At 39.5% G+C, this 18,257-nt stretch overlaps 1 protein-coding gene across 1 annotated transcript in view; it reads right to left on the reverse strand.

Annotated features, from left to right (window-relative positions):
- LOC139740634 (signal transducer and activator of transcription 5A-like) overlaps positions 1-18,257 on the reverse strand; it is a 70,880-nt gene that overhangs the window by 28,372 nt on the left and 24,251 nt on the right. Inside the window, exons 3-10 of the mRNA XM_071651215.1 lie at positions 17,230-17,386; positions 14,209-14,295; positions 7,377-7,463; positions 6,612-6,693; positions 5,142-5,278; positions 3,181-3,332; positions 2,230-2,385; positions 24-92 (exon numbers count right to left, since the gene is read on the reverse strand). Coding sequence (XP_071507316.1) covers positions 24-92; positions 2,230-2,385; positions 3,181-3,332; positions 5,142-5,278; positions 6,612-6,693; positions 7,377-7,463; positions 14,209-14,295; positions 17,230-17,386 — 927 coding nt within the window. The remainder of the gene's footprint in view (positions 1-23; positions 93-2,229; positions 2,386-3,180; positions 3,333-5,141; positions 5,279-6,611; positions 6,694-7,376; positions 7,464-14,208; positions 14,296-17,229; positions 17,387-18,257) is intronic.

Here is an 18,257-nt window from a genome sequence, read left to right on the forward strand (position 1 = left end):
GAGAGAGGATGAGGACATCTCACCTGACTGATGCTGAGAATCTGGTCTCCTTCTTTAGCACCTGTGGAGGCTGCTTCTCAATGATGAATGTACTGCAGGGGAAGAGGGGAGTAGATGGGCAGACTAGAAGGGTCAGATGCTTGCAGAAGGCAGCGCAACAGGAAACATAATCACATTCCTGCAGGTCCCTTAATATTTGTCCCTCTCTTCCAACATCATTTGAGATGATAGACTATTAAATCAAGAAATCATTTTACATTTCACAGAACTCTTTGAAAATGGTTTACACCATTTTTATTGGTTTTTGCCTTCCCCTCAGTAACAGGTAAGCAGTTTGTAAATCAATTTAGTATTTTTAAATGTTATGTATCGAAAGTATAAGCCTTGGTAAAAAAAAAGAGCAAAATTTAGATTAAGCTGCCATTTGTATATTTGGGTACACAAATGGGCACACAGAATGCCATGGCAACTGTACAACGTAAGTAAATTCAACACTGCTAATTTGGCTCCAACGTATTCTACCACATCTGTAATAAATCACACAGCATGGAGCTCACAAGCTAATAATATCACCAGACATGTTCTGGCTGGCTTAAGCAATGACACAAGAAGTCATTTTGCACAAGTGTATCACTGTCTTCTCTGGTGTTAAATGTGAATAAAACAAGTTGCTGGGATAAAGTCTAAGAGATGACTGACAGAATTGGCAGAATGTTAACAAACTTACAATACCATACAACAAATATTATCACTGGATTCAGCACACTTTACATCTTGACTCCCTGCATCCAGACAATACAGAGCTTTAGATTTGCGGCGCGGATGTCTGAGACGACGATTGCGTTGGACGTTCTCCTCTCTCCCTGCGTCATGCTGAAAAGTATCTTTAGATTATGGAGCGACGCAACCCATAAGAAACTAGATATATCGCTACGGCTACTGATATGCCTCCGCCATAATGCATGGTTCTCCTAATAGGTCTATAGTACAATGTCTTGACAATGTGTGATGACAGTTTCACACAATTGGCAAAATATTAAAATGACAGGTTTGCCACAAATGTGCTGAATGTTCACTTTCCTAGAACTAGGTTCAATTGGATGAATGATTAAAATGTCAGAGTGCAGGTATTTGGGGGAACTTATGATTTTTACTTGACTTTTGACCCTTTTATAAGTTTATGTATTGAGTAATTTTCAAGGTATTGAGAAAAAGTATAATTTCAGTATCAAATGGGAAAATAGCATTATCTAAACCTGGCCTTTGACCTTTGACCTCACAGTTCCAAAGAGAATCACTGTTAGGTTGAACATGCATAAATATGTAAGTTTCATGATGATACCTTGAGTTACTTTCGAGATATGGAGGAAAAAGTGCAATTTAGCACTTTCACTTGACCTTTTACCTTTTGACCTTTGACCTTTTGGCAAGAAACTTCCCCCAAAATATATATTGGGTAATACATGCCATACACCAAGTTTTAAAAAAAAACCTTCAGACATATTGCATTTTAAGGAAAGTAGTGATATTTTTAGGAGTTGACCTTGACCTTTGACCCCCCTGACCTTTGACCCATGACCCCCAACTTCCCTAGATAATCACTGCCCATCGGTACAAGCATATATACTAAGTTCAATGAAGATACCTTGAACCATTTGCGAGATATGGAGAAAAACATGAAATTTCACATTTTTTTTTCACAAAATAACCTGTGACCTTTGACCTTTGACCCTGTGACCCTAAAATCCACACAAAGTATTATCCCCCAAGGATATACCCTCATACCAAGTTTGATGTAAAACCACCACACGGTTCTTGAGATATCGACAAAAACAAAACGGGACGGACGGACGTACGGACGGACGTACGGACGGACGTACGGACGGACGTACGGACGTACGGACGTACGGACGGACGGACGGACGGACGGACGGACGACCCGAAAACATAATGCCTCCGGCCACTTCGTTGCGGAGGCATAATAAAATGGCGCCCCCATATGATGGGTGCATGAAGCAGCTCTCTATGTCATGAATTGAGCGGACGTAAAAATAGCCCAGAACGCGTAGTGAAAACCCAGACGACGTGAGTTATAAATAGATCAACTTTGATGCGCGATTTTGCGCAAGCGCAGAACATTTTTTTTCCCTCTGAATATCCCCGTCGTGGAAATTGAAAGCTCCGTATTATCTTTACTGGATGAAACAGCGGTGTCATGGCCACCCTTACCTGGTGACGAGGGTAGAGAGCTGAGCCATGAAGCAGCGGTTGAGCTCTGGAAGGAGATCTTGGTTGTGGGAGGGGATGGGCAGCTGCTGCCTCAACATCTCAACCTTCTTCACTTGTTGCCGGTTATGCCATATCAGCTCTGCCAATGACTCACACCTATGGTTTGTTTGTTTGTTTGTTTGTTTGTTTGTTTGTTTGTTTGATGCGAGGGTAGAGAAAGGGAGGAGGGAGGGTGGAAGAAGGGAGGAGGGACAAGGGAAGGAGAAGGAAGGGAGGAGGAAGTAAAGAGGGAAGAAAGGAGGAAGGAAGGAAGGAAGGGAAGGATGAAAGGATGGACAGAGGGAAGGATGAAGAGAGGAGGAAGGGAGGGAGAAGGGAGGGAGAAGGGAGGAGAGAGAGAAGGGGAGGAGGGAGGGAAGGGGAAAGAAGGGAGGAGGAAGTAAAAAGGGATGAAAGGAGGAAGGAAGGGAAGGAGGAAGAGAGGAGGAAGGGAGGGGAAAGGAGGATAAAGGCAGGAGGGAGTAAGTAAGAAGAACAAAATGGAACCAAAGGAAATAAATCAGCTATTTTCTGCCTGCCATACGAGGCTAACATTTTCACAATGAACACGAGACATCTATGATGTTACAATGGACCAGCACACCAAAACACCTTCCAAACAATCTACGTAAACACAGAGCATGACCTTGATTTTGAAAAGCAGTACATCAACTGCTGGTTTAATCCCAAAAAATCTGACTAAGAATGAGATTCAAGTCCTTTACCCGTGACATGGAGAGACATTCATCCAATTCAGAGACAGTGTCTCAACATTGGTCTTTAACTTTATTCTCCATATACTTCTCAAGGTGAATTCTTTTCAGCGATTCAGGTCCCTACATGGCAAAACAAAGGTAGAGAAGGTGTACAAAAAATACTGCATCTGTCGCTTTGGTCGAATACTATACACACCAGCACTGCAGCTGATCAAGGGAGCCCTCTGGAGGTCCACCGATGCCAGAAAGTTGCTGCTGCCGCTTCCACATTATAAGCTCGTCCTCTAGCACCCGACTTTGGAGGATCTTCAAGCTGTTGTGGGTTCTCCTGTGCTTCTCTGCCAGATCCTGATGATGATACAACACGACATACAACTCAGCACTTGAACAGCATTGAACACTTGACACGTAAATTATGCAGGAGCAAAATTGACCCCCCTTTTGACTTCCCCCTTCCCATTACATAAAACCTCAACAGAAGAAAGTTAACATATTTGCAATAAAAACAATAATTGCAGAATCACACACATACAAACACCCCCCCAAAAAAAACAAAAAAACAAAAACAAAAACAAAAAAAAAAACATGACACTGTGTGTTTAACTTTAAGAAAATATTCGGTATCTCTGTAAATAAAACCTGCTGCTTATTTCATACAGGGAAGTGTTAGAGAAGGAGTAGAATCTCTTTGCAATTTATGCAAATTTATGCTAAGGTTTCATAGCATGACAATTGAATGCTTGGCATTTCACAAGCTTTGATGTTCTATGCTCCAAGCCGCTCTTCTATAGAGTTTGGATATGGAGACAAAAAGAAGAGGTTCTTGATTTTAATAATTTTTAAGCTGTATTTCAGGCGAAATGTTGAAATCCTGTTTGGAACTTGGTGGTAATTTTTTTTTGTATGGAACAACTACTTCAAGTTTTTCTTCCAATCTCCTGGCTATTACTATCCATGGACTGATAAAGGAGGGTTAGGGTCCTAAAGTTAAAATACAACCATCATGCACACATTTGTGCATAATATCGTTCGCCAGGTTTAGTACTTCACTGATAAATCTTCCCAAACTAAGTAATTGGCTTAAGCATGCTTTCGTGTATTGTAGTAGTATTTTATAGTTAGAGAATTACAACTTTTCGCTAATTTTCTTTACGTGTCCTACATTCTTTGAACACTACACAATTGCTGTCTGAAACATTGAAGGGGACAGCGAACTGCTGCTGGCTAGGTATGTTGTACTTCAGGAGAGATGCATATTCAAACAGAAGTGCTGTCTTTTGTTAACGCAATTTATGAACACCTGTGATAGCGTGCATAATTTCTCGGCACCGAGCATGGGTACAAAAGAGAGATTATTTCCTTTCCTTCTTTAACACCTCCCCGGCCTATACTTCCTGAAAGGAAATATTGTCTTCCTTATGCGATTAAGGTTCTATTGAGGACAAATGATTGAGCATGACATTGCATTTTATAGAAGTCATTTAATCTAGAAGTACTCAAAGAGAAATGTAATATGTGGATGTTCTGTTCTAAATCATATAAGTCAAAAGCACATGTTGAGATCTATCAACAGGATCGTCTTTCTTTTTTTTTTTTCTTCCTAAAGGGACAATAGAAAACCAAATTTAGACGATATATCAAGGGTGTACCTGGTCATGGCTTATCCCTTACTCAGGGATGTCAACTTTGACAACAGCATTCCAGGGGCCCGTTGCATAAAACTTACCGTTGAATTTCAATGGTAACTACCGTCAAAATTAGGCATCACAGCCAATCAGCATCAAGGATTATAAAATTTACCGCTAATTTGAAGACTTACCGCTAGAAAGGAGCGGTAAGTCCAGCGGTAAGGGTTTTATGAAACAGGGCCCAGTTTTCCAAGGACTGGAAGACACATTTCTGGTGCAAAAACAGTATTTTTACATTTTCTGCAATAGACATGTGTAGTAATTCAATTTGGGGCAAAAAAGTGTTTTCCATGAAACCTGCAGTATTTTTGGCAAAATAAAAGTAAATGTTGGCATCTGTGTTTACTATCCCAAACTTTGCCAAATTATCTGGTTGGGCACCCACTGACAAAAGAGGAAAAAAAAACCAAAAAACCAACTGAATCACAGATTTTCGGGAAATGGGGAGGGGAGGGAAAAGCGTGCCTACCAGTCTCATCCGCAGCAGTTCCTGAGCTTCCAGCTGCAGCATCTGTTCCACATCCGCCTTTTTCTTCCTCAGAGCTACCTCCTCGGACCGACGTGTGACATCCTCCGAGGGCGCCGATGCAAGCTGGTTGAGGCGACCTGTGAAGGGACATCAGAACTTAGTGTAAATGCACAAATATTTCGCAGTACATCAAAGTTTTGCAGATTTTTTGCTACTCTCGGTGAGTGCAAAATCCAAAATGTTTAAATTTCTTCACAATTTCCACTCTGAATTGTGCACTTCATCAGCTGATAAATACTACTCCAGTAGTAGAATGTTGATGACATATGGGTATAAGTGTGTATGTGTTCTGGTATTCGTTTGATCATGTGTGTGTGTGCGTGTGCGCGCGTGTGTGTGTGTGTGTGTGTGTGTGTGTGTGTGTGTGTGTGTATGCTAGTAGCTTTCTGTGCAGTTTAAATGAATCGTTTGTGTGCATATACTTGCAATCAAATTTGTGTACTTGTGTAATCCTTAATGACTGGAACTCATCGTCTTGAAAACGGCAAGAACATGTTTGCCGAAATGGCAGAAGTGGGTAGGCCCTTTTCAGGGCCACATACATACCCAACAAAGAATACGTGGTGCACCATTACGCCTTCTACCACCCAACTCAAAAAAGTTGAGGACACATTTGGATGACACTTGCAGGAAAAGTTGATAATGGCACAAGGAACAGAGGATTAAATTTTGGTAGTGATCCCAGAATTTTGAAGGAATTCTGATCTTTTAAGGTCTGTGTTTTCAGAGTGCTTTTCTAGTTCTTAATACCATATTGCATTCACGCTGGACATACCTGACAGATGCGGAGGCTGCGGTGACATTTTAGGAAGAAACTTCTAAGACCTCTCATCTTCACCTTTGCTTTAAATACCTGCCCCCTCATCTCCATAAGAGCATATTCATGCCACTCATTTTTATCTCATTTGCTGGAAATGATACGTGCAGCCAAAGTACAATGACATTTGATTTTGACTTCTGACTGATGAATTTCTATTCTTATGAATGCGAATCTACTCCTATGACATGAAAGCCAAACTACTCCTATGCTCCCTACCAAATGACATGACCATTTGACATTTCTGGCTGATAATCATATGTTAGCAACAAGATAACAGGAATTGGGACAACTGATTGAACAACCTGAAACATATCTGAAATAACATCTGGGGGGCGAGGATATTGAGCATATGAACAAACAAACAAACAAACAAACAAACAAACAAACAAATTGACAGCGAGTGTCTGGTTGAACTTGCTCTGGTATGTTACTTCAAAATACTATGTACTACATCCCGAGGGATTTTCTTGGAATACAGGGATTGCCAATGCAGTTTTGCTTGAAACAATGCTGCTATTTTGGGGGTGGGAGAAAGATATTTCTAGGGTCACATTGAGTGCACAGGAAAAGGTGCAGGTACGGCCCCACACCTTGAATGCGTAGGTTCTCCTGGTACTGAAAGATGAACATCTCTTGCTTCTGCTGGAGGTTGTTCAGATCCTCTTCTGTTTCCTACAGACCAAATGATGGAAGAATGGCTATTACGTCAGCATTTTTAGCAATGCAAAAAAAAAAAATTTCCTGTGAAATATGGAACGATGGTGCCATCTCATTAAACTGGCTTGATTTTCCGCAGTCCACAGCCCACTGAGAGCAATTAAAAGTGCTTTTCACGAACGATCGCAACTTAGATCTATGTGACGGTGAATACTGTATTAAAACCAGATACGTTTGCAGCACGGTACTTTTGCGAATTGCCACCGTAGGCATTCACCGTAGGCCTATTGTGTAGACGAGAACGTTTGCATGCATTTTACTTTCCCAAAACTTTCATGCACACAATAATATCTGGTTTTAGAGTAATTGCAAAGTCTAAAGCCTTTCACTCTTGAGGAACAGATGTACATGTTTATGATTAAAAGACAAACAGACATTTTAGATGGGACATTTCTCCAAGTCCTCATTCTCCTTTCTTCCAGTCTGAAGGGAAAAAATATAGTGGAATCAAAACAATACAAAATTAAGAGAAGCCCTCATTTACATATCAGTCTGATTTAAAAACACATTTAATCATGTGCATTAATCTAAAAAAAAAAGACTAGATTGAATCAACACTGAATGGAAGAATATTTAGAATACAATACTTCACCTGATTTTACAACAGTTATGATAGCGAGATGCCATTATGCACTGACCTGTGTCATGACTTTGATATTTGTGATAGCTTCTGTGATGTCCTTGTGACACGGAGGTGCGACAACCGGCTCAACTGTCCGGTTTTGCTGAGCATGGGAGAAAGGGGAAATTCAGCCATAAATTTGAACACACTAATGGAAGATTACGGGAGACAGACGGACTGACACACAGACAGCCAGAAAATGAAAGAAGATTAAGAGCTGAGTGGGAGAGGGAGAAACAGAAAGAGGGAAAGACGGGCAGACAAACAGACAGACAGACGGGAGAGAGTGAGATGGAGAGTGAGAGATGGAACTACCAAGAGGATGGTCTTCAGTTGAGTTTGAAAGTTATCAAAACTTCAGTTTGAAAAAGGGCCAAATGCCAGGTCTTTCATAAACATTTACCTAATACAGTATCTATGATACATTCACCTGAAGAATTCCACTGTCTGGCACACTGGAGTTTAACACTGCATTCACAAGCGTTTGGCATGATGCCAAGCACATTGTACCATGACTCATAGTTACATCAATTACCACAGAGATATGGAAAACCATCCAGTATCAGCAATCATGAGATGGCAGATATGATACTGCAGGGCATCATGGGAGAACTCTGTTCACCGGTCGAAGAAAATAGATGAGCGAAGTGGTTTAGTAAGAAAATTGTACTTTTCAGGTGTATGATTTCTCAGGGGGCACAGGTTTTCTTGAGTTTAGCGGCCCAAAATTCCCAGAGCACTACTTGGGTTATTTGAATTCAAATATGTCGCATGATTTGCTATTAAAGCTCCTCATATACATAGGGAAACTCCCTTCCATTAACATACTGCCCACCACACATTCAGGCCATCCACTGATCCCCTCCGAACAATAATTTTTCAATTTTTCAATTTCTTTTTTAATGTCATTTCCAGTCACTGGCTGAGTGGAACCTTTTCTTTTCCTGAGCTACAGACCAAATAAATCAATAAAATTTTGCTACACTATTTTGCCAGTTTAAGGTTTGATAGCATCATAGAGCCAGCAAGACCCAGGATGACACATTACTCCACTCTGATGACTTGGGTTTTTCACAGAGAGAGAGGAAAGGAAAATAAAGGAGCAACTGCATAAACATTCGCTGCTCATCCATCTCCACCATGACCCCGAGTACAATCGTCTGCTAGCTGGTGAGATGACTTGCCGAATTGCGATAAATCCCCGTGTGGACAACATCCTGTTTGCAGCATCTAAATAAAGTCTTTCTTGGGTGTAGGCATTTGTGAGACTTGTGTCCATGCTGCTATTTCTGCTCTGGCCTGATAAAACCCTAGTTCTAGTTTCCATTGCAAAAGAGTGGCACAGGTGACAATCTGGCCTAAACATGTATTGACACCATCTCGTGTGGGTGGGGGGAATTGCGCAGTGGGGGGGGGGGGGGGGGGGGGGCGAGCGGGTCATCTGCAGGCATCTTGTGGGCAGTGAAACTTGAATGAACTCAGTGCCACTAATATGATATTCACTTATAAATTGAAAGCTTATGAAAGGGAACATTCCGTGAACTAATTTTCAACAGAATTTTAATAAACATTTCCAATTCTCAAAATCAAGGTGGCAGCCATGTTCATAGTAAAATCTGGTCACTCCTACACTGTACCAATGCACTGCACGTCCACTGTAATCAGAACCATTACGACTTGACAGAGAAATAATTTCCCCACATCTGCTATTCTTGTGATGTCACAGAAATCACTTTGTAACTCTCTTTCCGCCTTATGTAAAATACAGCATATCACACCATAAAGAAAGATGTTACACCAAGGTCACATTTCAAGTGAAGGTTAGGCCAGAAAACTGTGAAACAACCCCCCATTAGACACATTTACCGAGCTTTAAACTGCTGACATTGTTTCCATGACTAATTGTTTCATTCCTACTTTCAACAGCCACATATGTATTCCTTTGGTTAATTTGAGTCTTCTAGAAGCAAGTGTTATTCTAATTTTGTTACTGCACACAATGAAAAACATAAGGGATTTTCCATAACTAAGAAAAAGAAATTCTCCAAATAGACATGTCTGGACTCTCTGCATTAATATACACTATGAGATGAGCTTAAGGGGAAGCACCCAATGATCTAGGTTGTACTGGAGTAGTCTCTCCTTTTGTATTTCCCTTTCCATTTTTTTAATTTTTTAAGTTCCATGTTATCTCTGTACAAACTGATTGAAAAAAAAGGTTGTCTGGGAATAATACAACTGGATTAATGACTATTACACTATGATGGTGACAAGTGTTTACAACATTGGTTGGAAACACAGACGGAATCAAGGTGAAACATTGATTCTCGGTATACTACCCCAAACAGGAAAATACACTGTACATCAACAGTTAAATTTTAATCAAGGCGATACTCCAAGTGAGAGCGGGTATACAATACTCATTTTCCGTGTGATTAACACATAATGAGTTTGTAAGTACATCGTTGTTAGCATTCAGTGAGCCCCTTACAATATCTCAATTGCTATTGATTGTGACTATGATGTAATCTGAGTCCTCCAAACTACTTCCATGCATGCGAGAGATCCATCCGATTTTACTTTACAAGTGAAGGAATACACTTACTCACTTGGGAGGATTTTTTTTTTTTTTAAGTAATTGTAGTAATGCCCTCAATAATACCGTGAGCAGAAATGAAAGCTTACTCCTCTATTAAAGAAAAATAATCACATGCAACACACTGTACACTTCAATGTGTTTGTATCTTTAAAAAAAATAGTGAAATGAATGATACCAAATGTGCAGGAAAGCTTTTCTCGAGTTTGACTTGTCATTTGACACTTAGTACAGACATTGACACTTTTCAGATCAATGTATTCATAAGTGTGCAAAAGTATCTCTGGTTCACTTGCAACCATGCCAAAGCTAATCAATGATGTGGTAGCGAGACACATTGTATCATGCACGTTCTCTCCCACTCTCTTTCCGTCTCTATCTCTAACTCTTCACATGCAGTGCTACAGATTGGCATTCAGCCATACAACTATCCATGGCTTAACAACTGACTGTAACATCAACAGCTCTGATAGATAGGTGTACAGTGTAATTGGGTGAATAATTAGCATAATGCACTTACTGAGGCCAATCTTTACCATGGCAATGGCTCTATTGAAGTAATTGTTCGACTCTCCCGACTGAGCTGTATTGTGACATTCATATGGGTGTACGTATGTAAAAAGGCATACAATCTAGCACACAAAGCTTTTGAAAACTATGCTGTAACTATCAAGATATCTCTGATCAAACATTCACGGAGCTAACAAATGATTCACAAATGTTTTAACGTAACACTACTGTCTGCGGGATATATAGAGCAATGGTAATTCTACATGTAGTTGCTCACAGATTTTCCCTTCGCTGACATGCTTAACAATTACATCCAACTGCATCTCCCTTCCCCCATGGCTTCAATTTACAAAATATAAGAGATACTGGTATTGTAGCATGCACAGTAGCAGCATACAGCTCAGATCTCTCATACTCTGTTTATACTGGGAGTTTAAATCCTGCTTTAGATCCCAACCTGAAGACAGATAACTTGCAGTATTAAAGGTCGAAAAACATTTAGCCAGAGCTAAAGTTAGCCCACTCTAAGAGGTGGTTCAGGTCTGCTTCAGCCCCCAGCTAACATCAGTATAAAGGTATCTCAAAAGTAGCTTGGTCTAAATTCAGTGACCCAAGCCTTCAACAATGGGTTTGCTTTCGAGTCTTTACATTTATTGACCTCGGATGGGTGCACTGTTTCTAAATTAAGGGATGGTTGGGTCTAGTATTGGTCGAGGTGAGGACTCAGCTTTAATTACATTTTTGCAAGATATCTGAAAACCACTGACTTAATGAAATGTTACACGAGCATACAATTCTAAGAGGATTTTGAGTTTAAAATGGCTAGAGCATCCAAAATCAAATTAAACCAAAGCCATCCTAATAAAAGGTGGGTCCCACCCTTGATTGGGATCTCTTTGTTTTGGATATATCGGCCATTTCAAAACCAATTTCCATCAAAGAAACTTTGAAATCCTCTTAGAATTGTATGCATGCTCTTTCATTAGTCATAAGAGGTTTCTCATTATCTCAAAAAACATCATCATCGAAAAACGTTGGAAACCCGAAGCCCCATCTCAAACAAAACTGAAACATGCCTTTAACCCTGGTGGTCGAGAATAGCAGTACAAAAAGTTATCTCCCTTTAGAGGCGGGCAAAAGTCATGTGCAATATGACAAGGGTTATCAAACTGACTGACATTTAAGATCCCCAAACAGCTTCCACCAGTGGAAAAAGGGCAGAGTGGGGGGGGGGGGGGCAATTAACTGACACAAATCGACAGTTGTAATTTGACTGGTTGTAAACCACACCCCATTTGTGACCATGAACATGATCAGAGGATCTCTTGCATTACTTGGAAGCATTAAAGGAAGACTACACCTATGAACATACGCCTATCTCAGTCCTGTAAAATTTGAAATTTTTGCAGTGTGGAAATTTTGTGAATCTCATGCAACATAAAAACAGTGCAAAAATAAGAGCGCACACATTTTTTGCTTGCCATGGGCTTTTTGTATTAAGAGTATGTGATTGGCCTATGTGTAGAGTACTGTACACATGCGCACATTTGACTGCAATAAACTAGTATTGTAACCAAAATATTGGCAGCTGAAATGTGCGTAGTGTGAATGGAGGTGTGAGTGATACACTTGTTTCGAAGGATCCCAAAATGGATATCTTTATGTAAAACATAATGGCCCAAATTCATGAAGGTGGTACAAATGAAACCATGGTTTAAACCATGGACAAAAACCATGGAGCGCCAAGTGTCGCACAGAATATTTTTTTACGAAATTGGTCATTTCGTCAACAAAATGACCGTTTCGTTAACGAAATTATCATTTCATGGACGAAATGTTCATTTTAATTACAAAATGTTGTCATTTCGTTACAAAATAATCATTTCATCGACGAAATGACTGATTTCGTAACGAAATATTCCACGCGACACTTGGTGCTCCATGGTTTTTGTCCATGGTTTAAACCTTGGCTTCATTTGTACCACCTCCGTGAATTCGGGCCAATATGTTATACATGTATCTTCTAATATCTTTGATCTCAGGGGAGGTGCATATCAAGGGGTATAACTGTTATGTGAGTTCTTGATTTCTTTATATTCGATAGTCCTCAAGCACAAACAAATTTGCTGTCATACATGTAATGTTGATCAGTAACCTTCAACTGTGAGCTGTTTGAAGTTCTTGCTCAATTGTTGTGACCTTCTACAAAATAATGGCCCCTTGTTCAGACGCAAGCCAGTTTATACCAAATCTCGATAAAGAAATGACGTATAAAGAATCATCATATAGCCGACAGACTCATTAGGACGCTAATCTCGACCGTTCTGGTAAACGTATAGATGTGCCTTTCCAACTGTGCATGCTGTTATGATCATGAGTGACAGCTATGGGGTCACCTTTCCTGCACGCTCCATTAAGCCCTGCCCAGTTACTGTAAAAGTGGTTTCTTTCGTGGTGGTTTTATTTTTCGCGCTTTTCGCACTTTGAGGTTGAACCGTGAATTTAACATCACGCGAAAATGTTTTGAACTCGTCGCTTGTTACAAAGCTATCATTACCGACCGCCGAATTTAAACACACGCGAAAAAGTCAGCACCGATGGAAACCGCGAAAGTTTCTGTACGCGAAAGAAACCACTTTTACAGCATACTGTTCTATGGTCACCACACGTTTAGACACACAATGGACACGATGGAATGCTGATTCGTTATCGAGTTCTAGTTCAAAACGATGCTCTGACAGTCGTTTCGTTGTATGTCGTTTCGTTATAGGTTGTTTCATTAGTCAGCATTCAGATGTATATATTAATCGTAGCTATACCGTTTTGGTATAGCTATACCGTTCTAGTATAAATTTTTTGTGTCTGAACACCCTGATAAACATGCGAAATTCATCTTACCCACCCACATGCGGAAAAATAAATCACACCAAAAAAAAAAATCCCTCTTGACAGTAGTAACAAGCACTCTACAGTACATACACTGTATGCCTGCAATGTCAAGGCTATGGCACACCCTGTGTAACATGCATACTAGAATATACCGATAAAAACCTTTGCAGGTATCATAAATCCATCTTTCCCCCTACCCTGCCCTCCTTCCCACTTTAACTACTGTGAGATTCGAGAGAAAGCTTCGACAGTTCCATTGCACAACAGGCCTATGATCTCTACACAAAATATGTAAAAGGTCATAGCAATTCGAAAAGAATAATTTTTGAAGCCTATTAACTGCTCTGTCCATTTTATCAAAAGGAATTCAGTAGCGCCTTCAACGGGTTGTCTGCGCATATTTCCTAGTCTCAACCTCTGCCTATTTTGTTTTGAAGTGTTTTACACTGTATACAAAAGTCTGTATGCTGAATTCTCTTGGATTGGGGTCATGATGCATCCTACACAAAAAATAGAAGAGAGCATCTGATATCACGGTACTGTATGAACTTGCAGCTATAATTCATCATTGTCCTCTTGCCAGGTATACACTGTATTCCGCACAAATGACAGAGAAACCTATTTCTTTATTCATCAAATACAGTGTACCTCCTTCTGCTGTTCATGTGTATTTCCAAGAAGAGGTCTTCTTTACAATGTAGTTAAACAAGAGCAATGGCTACAGGATGCTCCCATTCATACACTCTGCAAAACAAAATAAACTTCTTGATCTTCTCTTTGCCATTTGACAAACCACGTAATACCACAAGCATGAAAATCGCTTCACTCAGAGCATGATCCAAACCAAACTTACCATGGAATCCTGCACTAGTCTTTCCTCACTCTCCAAGCAGTGGCAAACAAGTCGCACGAACCCGAAGGGATTGTTGCCAAAACGTCTCTGTGATTGGGAAATAGAAATGGCGTAAAGATTCGAGTTACCTACAGAAAAAGGGAAGGCAGTCGTTCAGAATTTACATCAAGCAGAAAATAAAATTAGCATTTTAATAAGTGATTTTTAAAAAAAAAAATCACAGCTGACACCATGGAATGAATGTTCGTGGGTATCAAATGCGGCTCAAAGCCTAAAATTCCCAATGATGACATGGTCAAATTAGTTTCATCACATACTGGTATAGTATATTCACACAAATCATTCGAGAATTAGGTAACAGAAACCACTAAACAACGTCAATACCTTGAGCTCAGATGACAACAATAACAATCATGGCAGTGATAATAAAATCAATAATAACCACAAACGTACAGAATTCCTGACATTTACAGAAGGATGCTTGATCTAATGAACTTCAATCTCTAATCACAGAACTGCCCTGTAAAACACATAAATGTTTTCAGGAGGTTTTATGGAAATTGCAACATGATGGTGATATGCTTTAACTCTTTATGTGCCACGTTTGCACACCCAACTCAGTCGACGGCATGCCAACTTCACATATTCTGCTCAAACGCACAACCCCGCTCAAACCACTCAATATATCGCCAAATGCCACAAATGAAAGCATTTCTCTTGATTCCGTTCCTCTCACATTATAGCCTGCGTTGTATGTGGTGATTGACAAGCAAGCGGTGTTCTGTACAGTAATTGTGTGTAAATTTTTTATACTAAGTTTCTGCCACTATTTTGTGTGCGAAAGTGATACATTTACACTAAAGTAGCTACTGGGCATTTGAAAGAAAAACAATCACAGATTTGTCATACATTTTACATCAATGCAAAGCTTGGCATTTTCTCTACAGCTTTGCTCACTACATCTACAATTCAACAGAAATCTATAAAAGTTACAAAGATTTGAAAAAAAAAAATGTTTTCTCAAGGCATGACTACGTTGCTGTCTCAGAATAATGTGGCACACCATGGCACATACAGAGTTAAGAGTCAGAGCTACATTTGGTTGAAGCCTGATGTTTACTTCTGTCCGGTTTAAATTACCAATTTTAGTTTATAGCACTGACATTAAATGTACAGAATAATAATGATCAAAACAGTTTCAATATGCATGCAGAAAACTGTCCGTGACGGTGTACTGATATTTAGTGATCAGAAAAGCAAGGAATTTGACACATAAATGTGTGGAGCACAGGAATTTGGCAATATAAGCATCAGTGAGTCAGCTTTTCAGCAAACCTTGTCTTGAACAGTATTATGTCTACAAATGCAGCCCAAAATGATTGGGAATATAAGATAGTTACACTTGTATCTGAGTTACACAATTGTATCTAAGATTGTTACACTCACATCTATCTTGTATCTGGATCAAGTCAAGAAATATATATTGTCTATATAAATGTCAATAAACTTAGGGGAAGGAAGAGTAGAATAGAGGAGGAGGATACAGATGAAGTTGATAGACATTCGTCCTTGTAAAAGAACAAATAAAACACAGTTTGCTTTGTCTTACATGATTTCTAAACTTCAACTGTCAAGCATCACAATCTCATACACATTGCCCACTGAACACACACCCATGACCTCCTGACTACCTACCTTTACTATTAGTAAGAAATCCTAAATGAAATGAAGTCTTTTGCACAGTTACCAAGAAAACAAAACATGACATACAAAGAGTCCTGACATACTCAAGTGACTTCATTCCATTCATATGGAGAAATGATAGACATGTCCTTTAAGGTAAGTAAACATACATAATGAAATTCTGTTAGTGACCATGTCAACCATAACACAATGCGATCCATGTGTCTAGATCAATCACTAATGAATGACTAAATCATTACACCCAAAAATTATTGCTTATGAACATTTCAGGATGAGCAGAAAAAAAACCCAACAAACAACAAACATTTCTGTTTACCTCATCAAGGGAGAATACACTCCCTAAAAGTGATAATCATTTAATGTATACACAGTGGAAAGTAGCACTAGAAGTTCAGCAAATTGGACAAATTTCAAGGAATTACAAAAGTCATTCTGAAATATTCTATAACATGACACACTTTCTTTAATGGCTATTCTCAATTCCAATCAAGATGTTAAAACATGTGTAATTTCAACAAGAAAAAAAAGAAGATTATACTTATGTTAGCACAAACCTGGAGAAAAGGTTACGATTGACTAACCCAAGGTCCCAACAGAGTATCATGTTTACATGACTGATTTCAATCACATAAAAAATACTCAACACTGCCTGGTTCTTCTGAAGCTTCCCCACAAAAGATAAAATTGATTTTAAATTTTGTTACTACACAGGCTGCCATAGACTTACAGTTGAAATCAACTATATAATCAATTTTAACTCTTCATAAAACAGGGCCCCAGGATCTGTTATCCTGATCTCTCTTTGAGGTATATTCACCTTTCATTACAAACTTTCAGTGGCCAACTTCTGAACCTGTTTTGTTTTTCTTTTGTCTTCTTGTGTGTGTGTGTGTGTGTGTGTGTGTGTGTGTGTGTGTGTGTGTGTGTGTATCTCACTTCCTTTGCTGGTGGCAAGACCTGTCACAAAACATTTCAAAAGCTTCGAGCAGGATCAGTCAAAGCCTGCCAAAGAGCTCATCGTTTTGCCCAACAATTCACCGAGAATGAAAAAGAAACTGAAGTAATGCCTGGAAATTGAAAACGTCAGTAGCGTTTGTCACCTATTTCTAGGAAATGAAACAGCTGCACCAATCTTTACCTTGATCCCAATTTGAATTTTATGAGTCATACATATCCAAGCAATGCATCCAGACAAAAACAAACGTGAGATACATAAAACCAAGAAAGAAAAAAAAAACATGGAAAAATACAAAGACAAAAATATGGAAAAAAAAAAGTTCAGAGACACACATCAATAATGAAGGTAGGAAGTCTTACACTGAGCTCCTGTGTAAAGTTGTTGAGCTTGAGTCTGATAAGAAACATTTCTTCGTCGGACAATTCCTCGATCTTGGACTGCACCCGCTGGATCATCTCGTGCAGTAGTTCGCTGGCTGCAGGCTCACATATGGGATTGTCGATGTCGATGGCATTCCTGATTGGAGGGAGAGTAATCAAAGGAACAAGCTTCATAAGAAAACGATGACTAATAAGGTATCTGCAATTCTCTCCCACTGTCTTTACTTTGCCCTTGCATAGTGCTGCCAAACCAAGACTTGCATGTAATGCCTTTAAAATTTGCATAATATGCTCCCTCAAACAGGTTTTTCCCCATGACATCAAAGATTATCTGCATCATGCTACTGGGTTCGCTAAAACAAGCATCATCAACTCTACAAGCAAATTCCAGATGAATTGCCCAAAATGCAAGTGAAGTAAACAGCTTGTGAATCATGACAGATGAATCAATGAATTCATGTGTACTTCGAAATGGGCGGAATTCAACAGCAATTCCCTTAGTTTCAAGTTGGCAATAAGCAAGAGAGTATAACTATGAATAACACATGGGAAAGTGACCATTTTAATGACCTGCCACTATTTGGTGGCAGTTAAAGGCCTTTGTGGCACTAAACAGAACTCGTGATGAATACATACATTGTAATTTGTAACTGGAACCTTTACCCATACTGAACAAATGGCTGCCAAGCTGACCTTAGTGAGAAATTACAAAAAAATCTACGCAATCGGCATTCACACTGACAAGAATTGGCGGGATCTACAGCATTGTATGTCTTGAGATTTGTATCACAATCCATGTAAATCTCAAGAAGCAAATAATATCAACATTTTCTATCCCATCATTCAAAAAAAATGTAATCACAACCTCAGTACGTATACACAAGGGCAAGGGTTATCATTTCAGTAGACATCAGGCATGACATTTAATTATCACATTCGGCAATTACTGCAGAAGTGGACCTCTTCGCATGAGTACAAGGGTAGGTAATTTTTCGCACTCTGCTGGG

The sequence above is a fragment of the Diadema antillarum genome, unplaced genomic scaffold (assembly GCF_040938485.1).
Source record: "Diadema antillarum isolate AM-2024a unplaced genomic scaffold, OU_Dant_1.0 seq00000871_RagTag, whole genome shotgun sequence".
Classification (NCBI taxonomy): domain Eukaryota; kingdom Metazoa; phylum Echinodermata; class Echinoidea; order Diadematoida; family Diadematidae; genus Diadema; species Diadema antillarum.